General features: G+C 39.1%; 1 protein-coding gene across 1 annotated transcript in view; it reads right to left on the reverse strand.

Moving 5' to 3' along the window:
- Positions 1-349: 349 nt before the first annotated feature.
- The window catches only part of GDPD4 (glycerophosphodiester phosphodiesterase domain containing 4), a 113,138-nt gene continuing 93,559 nt past the window's right edge, over positions 350-19,928 (reverse strand). Inside the window, exon 16 of the mRNA XM_041729910.1 lies at positions 350-1,199. Within this exon, the coding sequence (XP_041585844.1) occupies positions 946-1,199 (254 nt within the window). The 3' untranslated portion in view covers positions 350-945. The remainder of the gene's footprint in view (positions 1,200-19,928) is intronic.

Here is a 19,928-nt window from a genome sequence, read left to right on the forward strand (position 1 = left end):
GGGTAGCCCAGATTCAATCTGAGCCAGAAGGAAGGTGCTGTGGTGATCTGCCCCGACACCATCATACTGATGGAGATAGGGAGACTCAGGAGGAGTGTGGATAGGTGGAAGTCACACAGAACCCAGTTCACTGCTTCTAACATTTAGCTCCTAGACACAAGGGGCTCCAGATGTTTGTTCTATACTCTAGTTCCCCTTAAAGGCCTAGGGCTGGTGGGGGGGGGGCACAGAATTATGCCCATCATCCCATTGCACAGATCACAGAGTGTGTGTGTGGGATGAGATCTTTTTCCCAACTCATGCCCGTGCCACTTCTCATTCACTCAGGATGGCATCACCTTTTGAAGTCCTCCCCTAGTCTCTGCCAGCCTGAGTGATCACAGAAGAGTCCAGATAATACATCATTTACTTTCTAGGTTCCTGAGAGGTTGCCTTTATTCCCATGCTGATTGCACAAAGCCATTCCTTTAGCAGGGAGTGCTATGAAGGGTTAGGGTGAGAAACCCTGTAATATTACAGAACAACTAGCTTCAGCTCCAAGACCACACACAACTCCCTTGCCCATCCCCTTAAGGCGCATTCTTTATGGAAAGCGCTAGACCACAGTGATCCTCCTGAGAGCCTCAATGGCCCTTCTGCACTCCTTCCTTGATTACCCATCACCACCCTTATGCAGAGAGGAAGAGGTGGGAGAAGGCAAGGTATGACCAAATTTTCTCCAAGGACATCCTGTAGGAGAAGGACATACTAGAGAAGGAATGCACTGTATGAAAGGATTCCTGGGAGGAGGATTAAACAATGGAGGTCTCCTGGGATTTTCAGATGGGCACTCTTTGATGGGCACAGTGAATCCCAGGGTTTCTGTGGCAGGAGAGTCAATGTGATTCAGTAGGGAGGGTCTGTCTGATGACTCCCCTGGGGAAGAACATTGGTAATTTGTTCTTCTTAGGGGACGCTGCTGGTTTGACCTTCCCCTTGGGGGATACTGGTGGCTTCACTTTCCCCTTGCACTGGTGGTTTCACATTCTCCTGGGGGGGATACTGCTGGACTGAGGACCTCATGCTTGGGGGCTTCTGTGACACAGAGGAAGCTTGGACATCTGAAAATTCTGGGGGGTTAGGCTGGCTGGAAGGTGGCCCCTGTTCAGGGGTTTTCCATGACTCATTTTCTATGTCAGGGGCTGCTGGTTCCTGAATATCTGTAGGGGATAGAAAAGACATAAAGAGACTCCTTTAGTGTCACTTACCCAATCTGTGTTTGCTGTGTGGTGAACTTACAGTCATCTCTTAAATGTCAGAACCACCCTCACTCCCTCAGGCTTATTCTTCTAAACTTCCTCCCCCCAAGATTTTGGGCAAAAACTTGTAAGTGACCCTCCAATTTTGCTTGGCATAAAAACAAGTCCATTATGTGAAGTTATGGAAACCCCAAAGGGAGTCTCAAAAAGGAGCATTTGCTTAAAGATTATATATTTTACAGTGTTTCCCCACTAGAATATGAACTTGAGCCCAGGAACCTTTGACTTGATTGATTCTCTATCCCTGGTACCCAGAAAAATGTCACATAACTAGGTGCTTGATAAATATTTTTTTGACTAATTGACTGATGGAAAAATTGGTTATAGACAGCTAGAGAGTCGAGATCTACTCTCCTACTCAGGGCAAATTTTTTAAATGGATAAAATACAAAGGAACATTAAAATTATTTAACAATATAGTGAGGAATGAAATGTGCAAATCCAAAAAGGTAAGCCCAGACCCAATTATACACTGTCTATAAGGAATTCACTTTAGATACAAAGACATAAATAGATTGAAATAAAAGAATGGAGAAACAAATACTTTGTTAACACTACTGGAAAGATGACGGTATTAATATCACACAAAGTATACTTCAGAGAAAGAATATTACCAGGAATAAAGAAGTTCATTGCCTAATGATAAAGAATTCATTTCATCAAGAAGACCTAACTCTAAATGTTTACACACCTATTAACAGTGTTTCAAAACACATGAAACAAAGACAAGACTGCAAATACAAATCTATAATTATACTTGAAGACTTCAATACCCCATTCTCAAAAACTAATACAACAACTGGGTAGAAAATCAGTAAGGTGTAGAACACCTGAAAAACACTGCTAGTTCTGGTCCAAGAGGGTGATGTAGGAAGATGCTGAACTCACCTCCTCCATGGACACCTATTTTATGGAGCAATTTCTCTTGAAGATGATCTGAGGGGTGACTGAACAGCCTCTTCACCACAAAAGAAACCACAAATGTAGTGATCTGAAGGGTCACCACACTTCAATGTTGACAGCAATATCCACAACAGACAAATTATGGAAAGAGCCCAGGTGTCCATTGGCAGATGAATGGATAAAGATGTGGTAGATATATACAATGAAATACTACTCAGCCATCAAAAAAATGAAATCTCGCCATTTGCAATGACATGAATGGAACTAGAGGATATTATGCTAAACGAAATAAGTCAATCAGAGAAAGACAATTATATGATCTCACACATGTGGAATTGAAGAAACAAAACAGGATCATTAGGAATAGAGGAAAAAATAAGACAAAATCAAAGAGGGAGACAAACCATAAAAGACTCTTAATCATAGGAAACAAACTGAGGCTCACTGGAGGAGAGTGGGGTGAAGGGGTATGGGGTAACTTAATGATGAACATTAAGGATGTAATGAGCACTGGGTGTTATATAAGACTGATGAATCACTGACCTCTACCTTTGAAGCCAATAATACTTTATATGCTAATTAACTGAATTTAAAGAAGAAAAAAAATCACACAGAGAATGGCAAGAAAGACACAAGAAGGGCAGCCTGAGTGGCTCAGTGGTTTAGTGCCGCCTTCAGCCCAGGGCGTGATCCTGGAGACCCAGGATCGAGTCCCGCATCGGGCTCCCAGCATGGAGCCTGCTTCTCCCTCTACCTGTGCCTCTGCCTCTCTCTGTTTCTCATGAATAAATAAATAAAATCTTAAAAAAAAAAAAAAAGACACGAGAAGGAAGGGAACCTCCACCAACTCTGCAAACTGCAGTAGGGGGTGGGGTGGATAGTACTGAGGGGTGGTGAACAGATTTGTCTGTCTAAAGCACAGAAAAAAAAAAAAAGCTTTGGCTTAAAAGGGCAACTAGGATATAAAGGAAGCAGCCCCAGAAACCTGCCAAATAGCAGGGGAGCTGGCTGGAACCCTCTCTGGTAATAGGAGCTGGCAAGTGCCCTGATAGTGTGGATGGAAACAAGGTCTGGGCATCCCAGCTGGCTTACTGCCTCAGTGAGCTCCAGGCTCCTAGCCCACATCACCCTAAGCCATCCCTCTAAGGCAGCCGCAGTGTAGCACATACTGGTACGATCCTGGTCAGTGCTTGTTACAACTACAGTCATCTTACCAAGGTAATGTAGATGTAAAACACCATGGAACATTCTAGGTCCAAACCACTCTGGCTCCAGACAACTTGCTAAGGTATAGGCACAGATGCACACCTCAGCTCTAGCTGTCCTACCAGAGTTCCCCCTGCGTTAAGTACCCTGGAACACCCTGGCTTGCACCCACTTCAGCTTCAGTAGTACTACCAGGGCACTGACTACATGAAGAATCCCAAGACTACCTCCACCTCTACCCATTTTAGCTTTGGCCATCCAGAGTGCCCTAGGAACCCCAACCTATAACCAGCCACAGCTTTAGACAGCCAAAGTCACCAGACACATACAATATACACAAGGGATGACCATAGGCAAGACCACTTCTCTTAGTTTATAAGAAGTAGCTGTTCTGCCTAATTCATAGAAACAGACACAGAAAGTCAAGCCAAATAAAGAGACAAAGGAATATGCTGCAAATGAAAAATAAGACAAAACCTCAGAAAAAGAACTAAATGAAATGTAGATAACCAACTTATCTAATAAAGAGTCCAGAGTGATGGTCATAAAAATGTTCAACAGACTGGAGAGAATAGTAGATGAACTTAGGATTTCAACAAAGAGAAAACATGAAAAATGGCCAGAATTTAAGAACACAATAAATGAAATGAAAAATACACTAGAAGGAAGGAACAGGTTAGAGGATGCAGAAGAACAGAGATCTGGAAGACAGGGTAAAGGAGAACACCTGAGCTGAATAGCAAAAAGAAAAAAAATTCCAAGAATTTTTTTAAAAAGTAATCTCTGTACTCAATGTAGGGCTTGATCTCATCCCTGAGATCAAGAGTCACACACTCTACCAACTAAGCCAGCCAAATGTATTGAATATTAAATATTATAATAGTTTAATATTAAGTATTAATAATTCCAGAGCACTCTGGAAAAAATAATTTTAAAAAATGAGCATAGGATAAGAGGTCTCTTGGGCAACATCAAATGAACAAATGTTTGCATTATAGGCATTCCAGAAGAAGAGAGAGAGAGAAAGGGAGAAAACTTAGTTGAAGAAACAGCTGTAAACTTCCATATGCTGCCTACAAGAGACTCACTAAAGACCTAAAGACACACACAGATTAAAAGTGAAGGGATGGAAAGACATATTCCATGCAAACACAAGGGGGGAAAAAAGCCAGAGTACTAATCCTTTTATTAGACAAAACAGCCTTTAAAACAAAGACTGTAACAAGACACAAAGAAGGGCATTACATAATGATAAAGGGCTCAATCCAGAAACAGGATACAACAATGTAAATATCAATGCATCCAAAATGGGAGCACCTGACATACATAGATATTAACATTCATAAGGGGAGGAATTAACAGGGAACAATAATAGAAGGGAACTTTAACACCCTACTTACATCAATGGATAGATCTTCCAGACAGAAAACCAACAAGGAAACTGGCTTTGAACAACACATTAGATCAGATGGACTTAAGAGATATATACAGAACATTCCATCCAAAAGCAGAATATACATTCTTTTCAAGTGCACATGGAACATTCTTTTCAAGTGCACATGGAACATTCTCCAGACAGATGTGTTAGGCCACAAAATAAGTCTTAATAAATTTAGGAAGACTAATCAAGTCATCCATATTTTCTGACCACAACAGCATGGAATTAAAAATCAATTACAAGAATCAAAAAAAAAAAACAGGGGCAGCCCGGGTGGCTCAGTGGTTTAACGCCTGCCTTCCGCCCAGGGCATGATCCTGCAGTCCAGGGATCGAGTCCCACATCAGGCTCCCTGCATGGAGCCTGCTTCTCCCTCTGCCTGTGTCTCTGCCTCTCTCTCTATCTCTCTGTCTCTCATTAATAAATAAATAAAATCTTAAAAAAAACAATAAAAAAAAAACCAGAAAAGCACAAACATATAAAGGCTAAGCAACATGCTACTAAACAACGAATGGATCAGTGAAGAAATCAAAGAGGAAATTTAAAAAAATACATGGAGACAAATAAAAATGTAAATACAACAGTCCAAAATCTTTGGGATGCAGCAGAAGCAGTCCTAAGAGGACAGTACATAGCAACACAGGCCTTCCTCAAGAAACAAGAAAAGTCCCAAATACACAACCTAATCTTACGCCTAAAAGAAGTGGAAAAAGAACAGCAAATAAAGCCTAAATCCAGGAGGAGAAGGGAAATAATAAAAATTAGAGCAGAAATCAATGACATATAATTAAAAAGAAAAACCCTGGTAGAACAGATCAACAAAACTAGTAGCTGATTCTTTGAAAGAATAAACAAATTGGAAACACTCTAGCCAGACTAGTCAAAAAGAAAAGAGAAAGGACACAAATAAAATCATGAATGAAAGAGGAGAGATCACAACCAACACCACAGAAATACAATTTTAAGAGGATATTATGACCAATTATATGCCAACAAATTAGGCAATCTGGAAGAAATGGATAAATTCCTAGAAACATGTAAGTTGCCAAAACAGAAACAGAAAGTAGAAGAAAATCTGAACAGACCCATAACCAGCAAAGACATTTAATAAGAATAAACAATCTCCCAACAAACAACAGTCCAGGGATGGATGGCTTCCCAAGGGAATTCTACCAAACATTTAAAGAATTAATATCTATTCTTCTGAAACTCTTCCAAAAAATAGAAATGGAAGGAAAACTCCCAAACTATTTCTATGAGGCCAGGATTATCTTGATCCCCAAACCAGACAAAGACCCCACTAAAAAGAATTACAGGCCAATATCACTGATGAACATAGATGCCAAATCCTCACCAAGATACTAGCAAATCAGATTGAACAGTGTATTAAAAGGATTATTTACCATGACCAAGTGGAATTTATTCCTGGGCTGCGGCAGGGGAGGGCAGGAGGGAGTTCAACATTAGCAAATCAACAACATGTTATGCCACATTAATAAAAAAAAGGGTAAGAATCATATGATCCTTTCAATAGATGCAGAAAAAGCATTTCACAAAATACAGCATTGTTTCTTGATAAAAACCCTCAAGGAAGTAGGTATAGAATGAACATATCGCAATATCATAAAGGTCATATATGAAAGACCCACAGTTAATCATCCTCAATGAGGAAAAACTGAGAGCGTTCCCCCTAAGGTCAGGAACACAACAGGAATGTCCACTCTCATCACTGCTGTTCAACATAGTACTGGAAGTCCTAGCCTCAGAAATCAGACAACAAAAAGAAATAAAAGGCATCTGAATCAGAAAAGAAGTCAAACTTCATTTGTTAAAATGTCTATACTACCCAAAGCAATTTACATGTTCAATGCAATCCCTATCAAAATAACACCAGCATTATTCACAGAGCTGGAACAAAATATTCTAAAATTTGTATGGAACCATAGAAGACCCTAAATAGCTAAAGCAATCCTGAATAAGAAAACCAAAGCTAGAGCCATCAAAATTCCGGACTTCAAACTCTATTATAAAGCTGTAGTCATCAAGACAGTATGGTACTGGCATAAAAATAGACACCGAGGACAGTGGAAAAGAATAGAAAACCCAGAAATGGACCCTCAATTCTATGGCCAACTAATCTTTCACAAAGGAGGAAAGAATATCCAGTGGAAAGAAGACAGTCTCTTGAATAAATGGTGTTGGGAAAACTGGACAGCAACATGCAGAAGAATGAAACCGGACCACTTTCTTACACCATAGACAAAAATAGACTCAAAATGGACGAAAGAACTAAATGTGAGAAAGGATTCCATCAAAATCCTAGAGAAGACAGGCAGCAACCTCTCTGACCTTGGCCACAGCAACTTCTTGTTAGACATGTCTCCGGAGGCAAGGGAAACAAAAGCAAAAATGAACTATTGGGACCTCATCAAGATAAAAAGCTTCTGCACAGCAAAGAAACAATCAACAAAACCAAAAGATCCCAGTGGCATTGTTTACATCTTAAAATTCATATGAATCTCAAGGGGCCCTGGAAATCCAGAACAATCTTGAAAAAGAATAATAAAGTTGGAAGACTCACATGCCTCCTGATTTCAAAAAAAGCTACAGTAACCAAAATAGTGGGGTATAAGCATAAAGACAAACCTATAGACCAATGGAATAGGCTAGAGAACACAGCAATAAATGACTTTATATATGGCTAATTGATTTCAGGAATCATTTCAAGACCATTCAATGGGAAAAGGACAATCTTTTCAAAAAATGATGCTAGGAAAACTAGATATCCATACACAAAAGAATGAAGTTGGACACTTAACTTGCACCATATATGAAAATGAACTAGAAACAGGGTCAAAGACCTAAAGGTATGAAATAAAACTATAAAACTCTTTGAAGGAAACATGAGGGAAATCTTCATGACAATGGGTTTGGCAATGTTTTCTTGGATATAACATGAAAGAGTCAACAAAAGACAAAATGGACATATTGGACTTTATGAAAATTAAAAACTTTTGTGTATCAAATGACACAAATCAAGAACAAAAAAGGCAAACCACAGAATAGGAGAAAGTATTTTTAAATCATTTATCTGATAAGAGATTAATACCGAGAACATATTATTGTACATATTAACATATATATAATATATATTATATATTCTCTCTCTATATATATATTATGCTCATTTGACAGAGGTGGCAAGTGAGGCTCAATGAAATTGAGGAGATGCATAAAATGCAGAGATAGTAAATGTGTTAGTCAGATTCCAACTTAAGACCAAAAATAGGGATCCCTGGGTGGCGCAGCGGTTTGGCGCCTGCCTTTGGCCCAGGGCGCGATCCTGGAGACCCGGGATCGAATCCCACGTCGGGCTCCCTGCATGGAGCCTGCTTCTCCCTCTGCTTGTGTCTCTGCCTCTCTCTCTCTCTCTCTCTCTCTCTCTCTGTGACTATCATAAATAAATAAAAATTAAAAAAAAAAAAAGACCAAAAATACATGTTCCTTCCATTATAAGATTCCCTCAGAGTCTTGTGGACTACTAAAACTGAACAACAAAATGAACAACCAGATTTAAAAATAGCCCAAGGACATAAACAGATATTTTCCCAGAGATATACCAATTGCCAATAAGAACATTAAAAGAGGGGCACCTGGGTGGCTTGGTTGGTTGAGCATCTGACTCTTGATTTTGGCTCAGGTCATGACCTCAGGGTTGTGTGACTGAACCTCATGCTAGTTGTGGAGACTGCTTGAGATTCTCTCTCCTTTTCTTTGCCCATCCCCCGTGTGTGCATGTGCTCTCTCTCTCAAAAAAACAAGCTCATGAAAAGATAGTCATCATCACTATTTATTAGGGAAATACAAACCTAAACCACAATAAGATACCACCTCACACCTACTAGGATGGCTATTATTAAAAAGAAAATAATAGAAGTTGGGGAGAACGTGGAGAAATTAGAACTCTTGTACAGGGCTGTGGGAATGAAAAATGGTGCAGCCACTGTGAAAAGTGGTATGGCAGTTCCTCAAAAAATTAAAAATAAAGGGGCGCCTGGGTGGCTCAGTCGGTTAAGTGTCTGCCTTTGGCTCAGGTCATGATCCCAGGGTCCTGGGATCAAGTCTTGCATAGGGCTCTCCGCTCAGTGGGGAGCCTGCTTTTCCCTCTTCCACTCTCCCTGCTGGTAGGCTGTCAAATAAATAAACTAAATATTAAAAAAAATAGAATTTCTGTACTATTCCACAGTTATACTTCTAGATATATACTTTAAAAAATTAAAAACAGGGACACTAATAGATGTTTGTGTGTCCATGTTTATAGCCAAAAGGTGGAAACAACCCAAATGTCCATGAATTGATAGGTAAACAAAACATAGTCTACACACATAATGGAGCATTATTCAGTTTTAAAAAGGAAGGAAATTCTGATACATTTTACAATATGGATGAGCCTAGAATGGATGAACCTTGAAGTCATTATGCTAAGCAAAATAAGCCAACCATAATAGGACAAATACTGTATGATTCCATTCGTATCAAGTCCTTACAGTAACCAAATCACAGAAACAAAAAATAGAATGGTAGTTGCCAGGGACTTGGGGGAGAAATGAGGAGTTATGCTTAATGGGTACAGAGTTTCAAGGGTTTACTTTCAGCTTTCTTGGGGTATAATCAGCAAATAAAAATTGTATATATTTAAGGTATATCACTCGATGTTTTGATATACCTCTATATTGTGAAATTATCATCACTAACTAATCTCATTTTATTTTTTGTTTCTTTTTGTGTTAAGAACATGTAAGATTTGTCCTGTTAGCAAATTTCAAGTATATAACAGTATTGGTAACTATAGTTACATTGCTATATATTTGATCAACATCTCTCCATTTCTTTCTCACCTTAGCAACCACCATTCTATTCTCAGCTTATTGAAGTTTGACTATTTTAGATCCCACATGTAAGTGAGATCACGGACTATTTGTCTTTCTATGTCTGCCTTATTTAACTCAGCATAATGTCCTCTAATTTCATTCATGGTGTTCCAAATGGCAGAATTTCCTTCTTTTTAAAAGCTAGAAGCCAGCCAAGCTACTTCTACCCACTGAATTAACAAGAAAAAAGCTACAGTGAAACAAGGAGGAAAGGCTGAGACACAATCTTGCCATAAACCTCATCCCCAGCATGGCAATGCACAACCAGAAGGAAACTCCCTTTGGCTTCTCTCTGAGAAGCAGAGTTTGGACACTGCATCTGGTGCCCCAACTTTTAAGACTTCTGTCTGAAAGATAAGCTCCCAAAACATCTTGCTTTGAATGTCAGTGGGGCTTGTAGCTACCAAATCTGTAAGGCTGTAACAAACTCAGAAACCATTCTTAAAGGACTCATTTGGATTCACCATGGTAAACACCCAGGACCCAGTGCAGAGGCAGAAGAATAAAACACTCTATCTTTCCATGAAAGGGGGGACAGGCTTCAAATTTAACATATATCTAGGGGCCAACTCCAATATTCTCCAGAGACTACAGTGGCTGGTGAGGGCCATGTTTATATGTTCTCTTTCTGCCTTGCTCCAGGTCAACAGTATTTTCCAGAAGGGAGGCTGAGCACATGTCTGCTGCCCTGATTTTTGTAGTTGCTACCCAGAGCATGCCCCTTGATCACCTGGCTAATGGGGCCTAAATTAATGAGTTTCACAGGACTATAACAGAGAAGCAATTCTTAACTGGCTATTCCCCCCAAAACCCAGCACAGAATCAGCAGCCAGAAACACCTAGTCTTTCTGTGAAAGAGGCCTATTTGCTTATTTTAAAAGTTGTAGCCCAAGAGGCAGGCTTTTAATTTAACCTACATCTAGAGGTCAACTGTAATCCTCTCCAGAGACCAGGAAGGCCAGTGGGTACCATCTTTATGCTCTCCTTCAACCCTGACCCAGGTTGCTATTGTCTCCAAGAAAGGGGTCTGTACACACATCTGATAACCTGGTTTTTGTGGCTGCCACCTAGAAGACATCTTCTTTAATAGCCTGGCTCTGGTAACTAGCAAGTTAGTATTTACAGGTTCAACAAAATGGTAGCAAAGAAACAGTTTAGAATTGGCTAAACTCTCAGGGCTCAGTGCTGAGGGAGCAGACAGAAACACCCATTTTCCAGACTTCCCTTGAAAGAGGCCTATTTGCATACTTTAAAAGCTGCTAATGGGATGCCTGGGTGGCTCAGCGGTTGAGCATCTGCCTTTAGCTCAGGGAGTGATCCAGAGATCAAGTCCCACATCAGGCTCCATGCTTGGAGCCTGCTTCTCCCTCTGCCTGTATCTCTGCCTCTGTGTCTCATGAATAAATAAATAAAATCTTAAAAAAAAAAAAAAGCTGCTGAGGATCTGACTTTAAAAAACCTGCATCTAGGTGCTGAGATCCTTCCCTGTTTTGGACACAAAAGGTCTTGGCAAACTCTCACCTACTGGAGCTACTAAGAACAAACAAGCATGCGCAGACAATCATAAAGTTTTGAGAAACAACAAGAGCTGGAGCAGGGTTGAATAATAAGGTTCATCTCTTACACCAGACCACTCTTCCAAGACTCAGAGAGATGGCTGTTTTACCTAAGGCATGGAAATCAACACAGTCAAGGAAAATGAAGAAATAGAGGAATGTGTTCGAAATGCCAGAACAAGATAAAACCTCAGAAAAAGACCCTAATGAAAAAGAGATAAGTGATTTACCTACCAAAGAGTTGAAAATTATGGCAATAAGTATGTTCACCAAGGTCAGGAAACAATGAATAAACAAAGTTAAGAATTTCAACAAAGAGACAGAAAATACAAGAAAGTACCAAGCAAAAATTACAGACCTGAATAATACAATAAATGAACTGGAAAAATTCAACAGAGGGATTCAACAGCATACTAGATAAAGCTAAAACAGGACAAGCAAACTTGAAGGCAGCAGTGGAATTCATCCAATCAGAAGAATAAAAAGAATAAAAAATAGTGATGATTGCTTAAGGACCTTATTGGGCCACATCAAGTGGACTAATATGCACTTTATAGGGGTTCCAGAAAAAGAAAAGAGAGGGAAAGGGGTAGAAAAGTTATTTGGAAAAATAATGGTTGAAAACTTTCCTAACCTGGGGAATGAAGCTGATATCCAGGTCCAGAAAATCTTAAAAGTGGCAAGAGGAAAACAATTTGTTACATACAAGGGAACCCCATAAGATTATAAGCAGATTTTTCAGCAGAAACTTTGCAGGCCAAGAGAAAGTGGCACCATGTATTCAAAGTACTTAAAAAAAAAAAAAAGCATTACCAAGAATATTCTATCCAGCAAAGTTAGCCTTTGGAGCTGAGAGAGTTAAAGAGTTTTACAGATGAGCAACAACTGAAGGAGTTTAGCACCACTAGACCAGCCTTAAATGTTAAAGGGACTTCTTTAAGCTGATATGAAAGAGTGTTACTTAGTAACAGGAAAATACATGAAAGTACCAATCTCATTGATAAAAGTAAATATACAATTAAATTCAGAATAATCTAATGTAATGCTGGTGTGATCCAGTATAAAGGCTAAAAAACACAATAAAAATAACTATATAATAATTTGTTAATGGATATACAAGATAAAGAGATTTAAATTGTGACATCAAAAACAAAATGTGGGGGTGTAAGAGTAAAAATGTATAGCTTTAGTATGTGTTCAATCGCAAGTTGCTGGGGGATCTCTGGATGGCTCAGCGGTTTGGTGCCTGCCTTCGGCCCCGGGGCGTGGTCCTGGAGTCCCAGGATCAAGTCCACTTGGGGCTCCCTGCATGGGGCCTGCTTCTCCCTCTGCCTGTGTTTTTGCCTCTCTCTCTCTCTATGTCTCTCATGAATAAATAAAAAAAAAAAACCTCAAGTTGTTATTAAATTAAAGTAGATTATTGTGTTATACATAAACTTCATGGTAAACACAAAGCAAAGTCTTATGGAATATACACAAAAATAAAGAGAAAAGAGCCCGGGATCCCTGGGTGGCGCAGCGGTTTGGCGCCTATCTTTGGCCCAGGGCACGATCCTGGAGACCCGGGATTGAGTCCCACATCGGGCTCCCGGTGCATGGAGCCTGCTTCTCCCTCTGCCTGTGTCTCTGCCTCTCTCTCTCTCTCTCTGTGACTATCATAAATTAAAAAAAAAAAAAAAAAAAGAGAGAGAAAAGAGCCCAAGTATGCCACTACAGAAAATTTTCAAATCACAAAGGGAAGGAGCAAGAGAAAAAGAAAGGAACAGAAGAATTACAAAACAGCTATAAAACAATTAACAAAATGGCAATAAGCCCATACCTATAAATAATTACTTTAAATGCAAATGGACTAAGTTCTCCAACCAAAGGAGAATAATAGCTGAACGTATAAAAAACAAGACCCAACTATATGCTACCTATAAGAGACTCACTTCAACTTTAAGGATACACAGACTGAAAGTGAAAGGATTGAAAAAGATATTCCATGCACATGGAAACCAAAAGAGAAATTCCACTGGGCAGTCAGGGTGGCTCAGCAGTTTAGCACCACCTTCAGCCAGGGTCTGATCCTGGAGACACGGGATCAAGTTTCATGTCCCTGCATGGAGCTTGCATCTCCCTCTGCCTGTGTCTCTGCCTCTCTCTCTCTCTCATGAATAAATAAATAAAATCTTAAAAAGAAAAAAAATCCATTACTACATTTCCTTTATCCATTCCTCCATCAACAAACATTTAGGTTGTTCCTGTATCTTGGCTATTGTGAATAGTGCTGTGCTGCAATAAACATGGGAGTACAGATATCTCTTAATGGTACTGGTTTCATTTCCTTTGGATGTGTTCCCAACAATAGCGGAATTGCTGGATCATATGGTAGTTCTATTTTCTTATTTTTTGAAGCACCTCTCTACAGTTTTCCATAGTGGCTCTAACAATTTACATTCTCATCAGCAGTGTGTAAGAGTTCCCTTTTCTTGCCATCCTCACTAACATACGTTATCTTTTGTCTTTTTGATAATAACCATTCTAACAGGTGTGAGGTGATTTCTCTTTGTGGTTTTGATTTTAATTTTCCTGATAATTAATGATGTTTTCATGTGCTTATTGGCCATTTGCATATCTTCTTTTGAGTAATATCTACTCAGGTCTTGTTCCCACTTTTTACCCAGGTATGTATGTTTGTGTGTGTGTGTGTGTGTGTGTGTGTGTGTGTGTGTGTATTTGCTGTTGAATTGTAGGAGGTCCTTATATATTTTGGATTTAACCTTTTATATGAAATAGGGTTGCAACCATTTTTCCCTTCTGTAGGTTGCCCTTTCCCTCTGTTGTTTCCTTTGCTTTGCAGAAGCTTTTTATTTTTACTTTTTAAAAAAGGCTTATTTGAGAGAGAGAGAGAGAGAGAGAGAGAGAGAGAGAGGAGGAGGAGGAACAGAGGGAAAGGGAGAGAAGAGAGAGAATTCCAAGTAGACTCCTTGCTGAACATAGAGCTGGATGTGGGGCTCAATCCTGCAACCCTGAGATCATGACCTGAGCTGAAATTAAGAATCAGATGTTTAACTGACTGAGCCACCCAGGTACCCCTTTACTACAATTTTTTTAAAAGGACAAATATAGAATTTAAGATTGATTTAAAGTTTTGTTGGACTAATGTTGTCTAGAGCATGCCTGGTGATAGTTCTTCCACTGTCACCTTGAAGAATTACTTAAATATTTATAAATAATTACATTTAGGGCAGCCCTGGTGGCGCAGCGGTTTGGCACCGCCTGCAGCCTGGGGTGTGATCCTGGAGACCCAGGATCAGGTCCCACATCGGGCTCCCTGCATGGAGCCTGCTTCTCCCTCTCCCTGTGTCTCTGCCTCTGTGTGTGTCTATGAATAAACGAATAAAATCTTAAAAAAAAAATTACATTTAGTTTTTTACTATAGTTCTGTTTAACTTGATTCATCCACTAGATTAACTTTTATCTGAGAGAAGTGGTAATACCCTAACCTTAGTGTCAAGAGGATAAAGCTCTAAGTATCTAAAAATATTCCACTTTTATCTCATTGCATTGCCTCTTTCACTTGGTAGATCCATGCTTGCCTTCTTTGGAATCTTCCAAATCAGTAAGTCTCCAGACACTTGCTGTGGCTCTGATTTTTGCTCAAGGTCTAGGGCCATTGGGTGGGCATGGGATTATGCCCATCATCCCACTGGAGAATCAGCCATCAACAAGCTATTAGGAAGCATCTCACTACATGCTAGATCACAGAATGTGCATGTAATGTGCATGATCTTTCCTCCAACTCATGCCCATGCCTATCCCGTTTCTCATTCTCTGACTTAGGATGGCATCACTTTTGAACTCATCCCCTAGTTTCTGTCAACCTGAGTGATCACAGAAGGGTTCAAAGAATACACCATTTCTCTTCTGGGTTCCTGAGAGGTTGTCTTTATTCCCATGCTGATATGCACAAAGCCATTCCTTTAGCAGGGAGTGTTATGAAGAGTTAAGATGAGAAACCCTGTAACATCAGAGAACAACCAGCTCCAGCTCCAAGACCACAACAACTCCCTTGCCCATACCTTTGAGATGCATTCTTTATGGAAAATGCTAGACCAGAGTGATCCTCCTGAGAGCCTCAATGGCCCTTCTGCACTCCTTTCTTGACCACTATCCACCATCACCACTCTTACGCACAGAAACAAAAAGGAAGAAGAAGGCAAGATGTAGCTAATTCTTCTTTGAAAGCAGCCCAGAGGAGAATATGCTGGATGTGGTAGAAAACATGATAAGAGAGGATTCTTGGGAGGGCTCACTACTGGAGGTATGTTCAGGTTCTGTTTCAGATTCAAGGATCTCTAAGGAAGAAATTATTGGTTTATTCATCTTCGGGGAAGGTAATGCAGTTTGGAAGGTAGCCTTTCTGGTAGCATCCCACGTGGGTTCAAATGACTTCTCGGTGGATGCCAGCTGTCTAACAGCATCCTTCTGAGGCATCAGTGGTTTTATGGTTTTCTTGACTTGCTCTGGTTCACTGGCTTTCTTCTTGGGGACTACTAAAAAATGACGAGTGCCTGGGTGTTTCTTTGTGTTCTTGGTTAAAGTTGGGTAGAGGGCTGCTAGAGTCCAAGGACTTTCCATAACTCGGAAGGGAGCCTTTGTGGATACATTTGAAGATCTTTGACTTCCCTGTTCTCTCTTTTGGAGGCTTATACTTTTAGGATCTGTGGGATAAAACAACAAAAACACAGATTCCTCAAATGTCACTTCTCCAATCTTTGCCAGTCATGTGGTGAAATTTTATCTTTAAAACATTAGTCCCTCTCGTACCATCTCACATTCTTTCCCCCCTTAGTTTTCCCTACCCCAAATTTTGTGCAGCTTTTATTATGGTCTTCCAATTCAGCATGGTGCTGGAGTTTAAGAGTCTAGTGTATGAGATTTTAGGTCACCATGGAAGCCGTCAGAAGGCAGGAAGTGACATCTACTTAAAATTCAGGCATTTCACAACCTTTGCTTCCACATCAATTTGAAGAGACAAATGAATACATCCTTAATTAGAATGGGAGCTTTTTAAGGGCAGAGACTTTATCTTGCTTGACACTATATACACAGTACTCAGAAGTGTCCTAAGTGCTCAAAAAATAATTTTAATCTAATTGATAGAAAAATAAATGATGGAGACTACATTTACTAATGGAGCTAGGAAACTGAATCTTACAAAAGACAAATTAAAAACTGGGTAATAATTAAAACTAAGAAAACAGCTTAAAATCATCTAAGGTTTTACCACATGGTCATGAACTGTGGGGCTAAAATCTACAAGATAATGAGAATCCAAAGTAAACCAAGAACTCAATTGTTTTTGCCCTGAGTGTAATGTCAATCTTGAAGAAATGGCTGTGTACATGAACTTCATTTCTGTCAGCTTCACAGGAAGAAGAGGATTACAACAGCACTCTTTAACGGAATTTGTAGGTCAATTCCATGACAACTAGTATTTATTAGGTTTTCTAATTCATAAATGTGGCATATTGGTCCATTTATGTATGCCTTCTCTCAGTAAACTTTTGTAGCTTTCAGTGGCCAACCATATCTTCTTTGTGAGAGCTTGCAACATTTTCCTTAAATTTATTCCTATTTTGTTTTTATGGTGTTGTAAATGATGTTATTTAAGATTTTGGCTTCATTTTTGAGTATGGTGTAAGAAAGTGGTCCAGTTTCATTCTTTTGCATGTGGCCGTCCAGTTTTCCCAGCACCCCTTGTTGAAGAGACTTTTTCTCATTGCATATTCTTTCCTTCACTGTCAAAGATCAACTGACCATATAGTTGTGGTTTATTTCTGAGGTTTTTTTTTGTTCTATTGATCTATGTGCCTATTTTTGTGCAAGTACCATACTGTTTTAATTACAAGTTTGTAATATAACTTTAAGTCCAGACTCATGGTGCCTCTAGTTTTGCTTTTCAAGATTATTTTGGCTACTTGTGGTCTTTTTTGGTACCATACAAATTCTAGAATTGTTTGTTCTAGTTGTGAAAAATGCTGTTGGTATTTTGATAGGAATTGCATTAAGTGTGTAGATTGCTTTGGGTAGTATAGACATCTTAACAATACTTTTTCTTCCAATCCATGAGCATGAAATGTCTTTTCGTTTCTTTTTGTCAACTTTGATTTCTTTCATCAGCATTTTATATAGTTTTCAGAGTACACGTCTTTTATCTCTTTGGCTAGGTTTATTCCTAGGTATTCTATTATTTTTTTTAAATTTTTATTTATTTATGATAGTCACAGAGAGAGAGAGAGAGAGAGAGAGAGAGAGGCAGAGACACAGGCAGAGGGAGAAGCAGGCTCCATGCACCAGGAGCCCGATGTGGGATTCGATCCCCGGTCTTCAGGATCGCGCCCGGGGCCAAAGGCAGGCGCCAAACTGCTGCGCCACCCAGGGATCCCCGTATTCTATTATTTTTGGTACAATTGTAAACGGGATTGTTTTCTTGATTTCTTTTCCTGCTGCTTCATAATTAGTGTATAGAAATGCAAGATTTCTGTGCATTGATTCTGTACCCCATGATTTTACTGAATTTTCAGTTCTAGCAGTTATTAGAATCTAGAGATTCTAATAGAATCTTTCAGCTTTTCTATATATAGAAATGTCATCTGAAAAATTCTTCCTTACTGATTTAGATGACTTTTATTTTTTTGCTCAGTATTGTTATGGCTAGGACTTCCAATATTATGTTGAATAAAAGTGGTGAGAGTGGACACCTTGTTTTATTCCTGACCTTAGGGGGAAAGCTCTCAGTTTTTCCTCATTAAGGATGATGTTAGCTGTGGGTTTTCCACATATGGATTTTATTATGTTGAGGTATGCTCCCTCTAAACCTATTTCATTGAGGTGTATTTTTTTTTATCACGTATGAATGTTGTGCTTTGTCAAATGCTTTTTCTGCATCTATTGAAATGATCACATGGTTTCTATCCTCTTATTGATGTGATGTACTGATTGATTTGTGCAAATTCTGAACCACCCTTGCAAACCAGAAATAAATCCCACTTGATCATAGTGAATGATTTTTTAAAAATGTATTCCTGGATTCAGTTTGCTATGTTGAGGATTTTTGCATCTGTCATTCAAAGCCAGTTTCCTTGTTGATTTTCTGTTTAGATGACCTGGCCATTGATGTAAGTGGAGTGTTAAAGTCCCCTACTATTACTGTATTACTATAGATTCGTTCCTTTATATTTGCTATTAACTGGTTTATGTATTTGGATGTTCCCATGTTGAGTGCATAAATATTTACAACTGTTATGTCTTCTTGTTGTATTGTCCCCTTAATGATTATACAGTGCCCTTCTTCATCTCTTGTTACAGTCTTTGTTTTAAAGTCGATTTTGTCTAAGTATTGCTACCTCAGCTTATCATTTGCATGATAAATGTTTCTCTATCTTCTCACTTTCAATCTGTATGTGTCTAGGTCTGAAGTGAGGCTCTTGTAGGCAGCATATAGATAAAGTTTTTTAATCCACTCTATCAACCTGTGTCTTTTAATTGTGGTATTTAGTCCATTTACATTCCATGTAATTATTGATAGGTATGTATTTATTACCATTTTGTTATTTGTTGTGTATTTGGTTTTGTGGATTTTTCCCTCACCTTAAGTTGGCTTTCTTTAGTGAGGTACTTTGCTTCCTTTTTATTTTTTGCGTATCTATTATTTGTTTTTGATTTGTTGTTCCCATTAGGTTTGTAGATAACACCTTTGTATATGGCAGTCTATATGTTGATGGTCACTTAAGGTTGAACCCATTTTTTACTCCTCTCCTCCCCGCATTATAGATATATGGTATTACACTTCACATCATTTCATTTTGTGAGTTCCTTGACCGATTTCTACAGATTTACTCTTTTTTTTTTTTTTTTTTTTTTACTGGTTTTGTGCTTCCTACTTACTCTTACTTTTGGTCTTTCCTTTCCAGTCAGTCCTCTTTAAAATTTCTTATAGGGTTGGTTTAGTGGTCATTAACTCCTTTAACTTTTGTCTGTCTGGGAAACTCTTTCTCTCTCCTTCTATTCTGAATGCTAGCCTTATTGGATATACTATTCTTGACTGCAGATTTTTCTCTTTCAGCATTTTGAATATATTATGCCACTCCCTTCTGGCCAGCATAGTTTCTGCCAAAAAAATCCACCAACAGCCTTGAGGAGTTTCCCTTGTAACATTCTCTTTTCTCTTGCATTTAAAATTTGTTATCCCTGCTTTTTGCTATTTTAATTACTATGTGTCTTGGTATGGATTTCCTTGGGTTGATTTTTGTTGGAAGGTCTCTGTGCCTCCTGGATCTGAATTTGTTTCCTTCCTCAAATTCAGAAAGTTTTCAGCTCTTATTTCCCCAACACTTTTCTGCCCACTTTGTTCTTTTTCTTCTGAGATCCCTATAATGTGAATGTTATTACACCTGATGGGAGTCACCGAGTTCTCTAAGTCTATTCTCATTTTGCATGTTTTTTTTTTTCTCTCACCTGTTCAGCATGATTACTTTCCATTACTCTCTATCCTCCAGGTGGCTGATCCATCCTTCTGATGCTTCTAGCTTGGTATTTTTCCCACCTA

Source organism: Vulpes lagopus, chromosome 15, assembly GCF_018345385.1.
Source record: "Vulpes lagopus strain Blue_001 chromosome 15, ASM1834538v1, whole genome shotgun sequence".
Taxonomy (NCBI): domain Eukaryota; kingdom Metazoa; phylum Chordata; class Mammalia; order Carnivora; family Canidae; genus Vulpes; species Vulpes lagopus.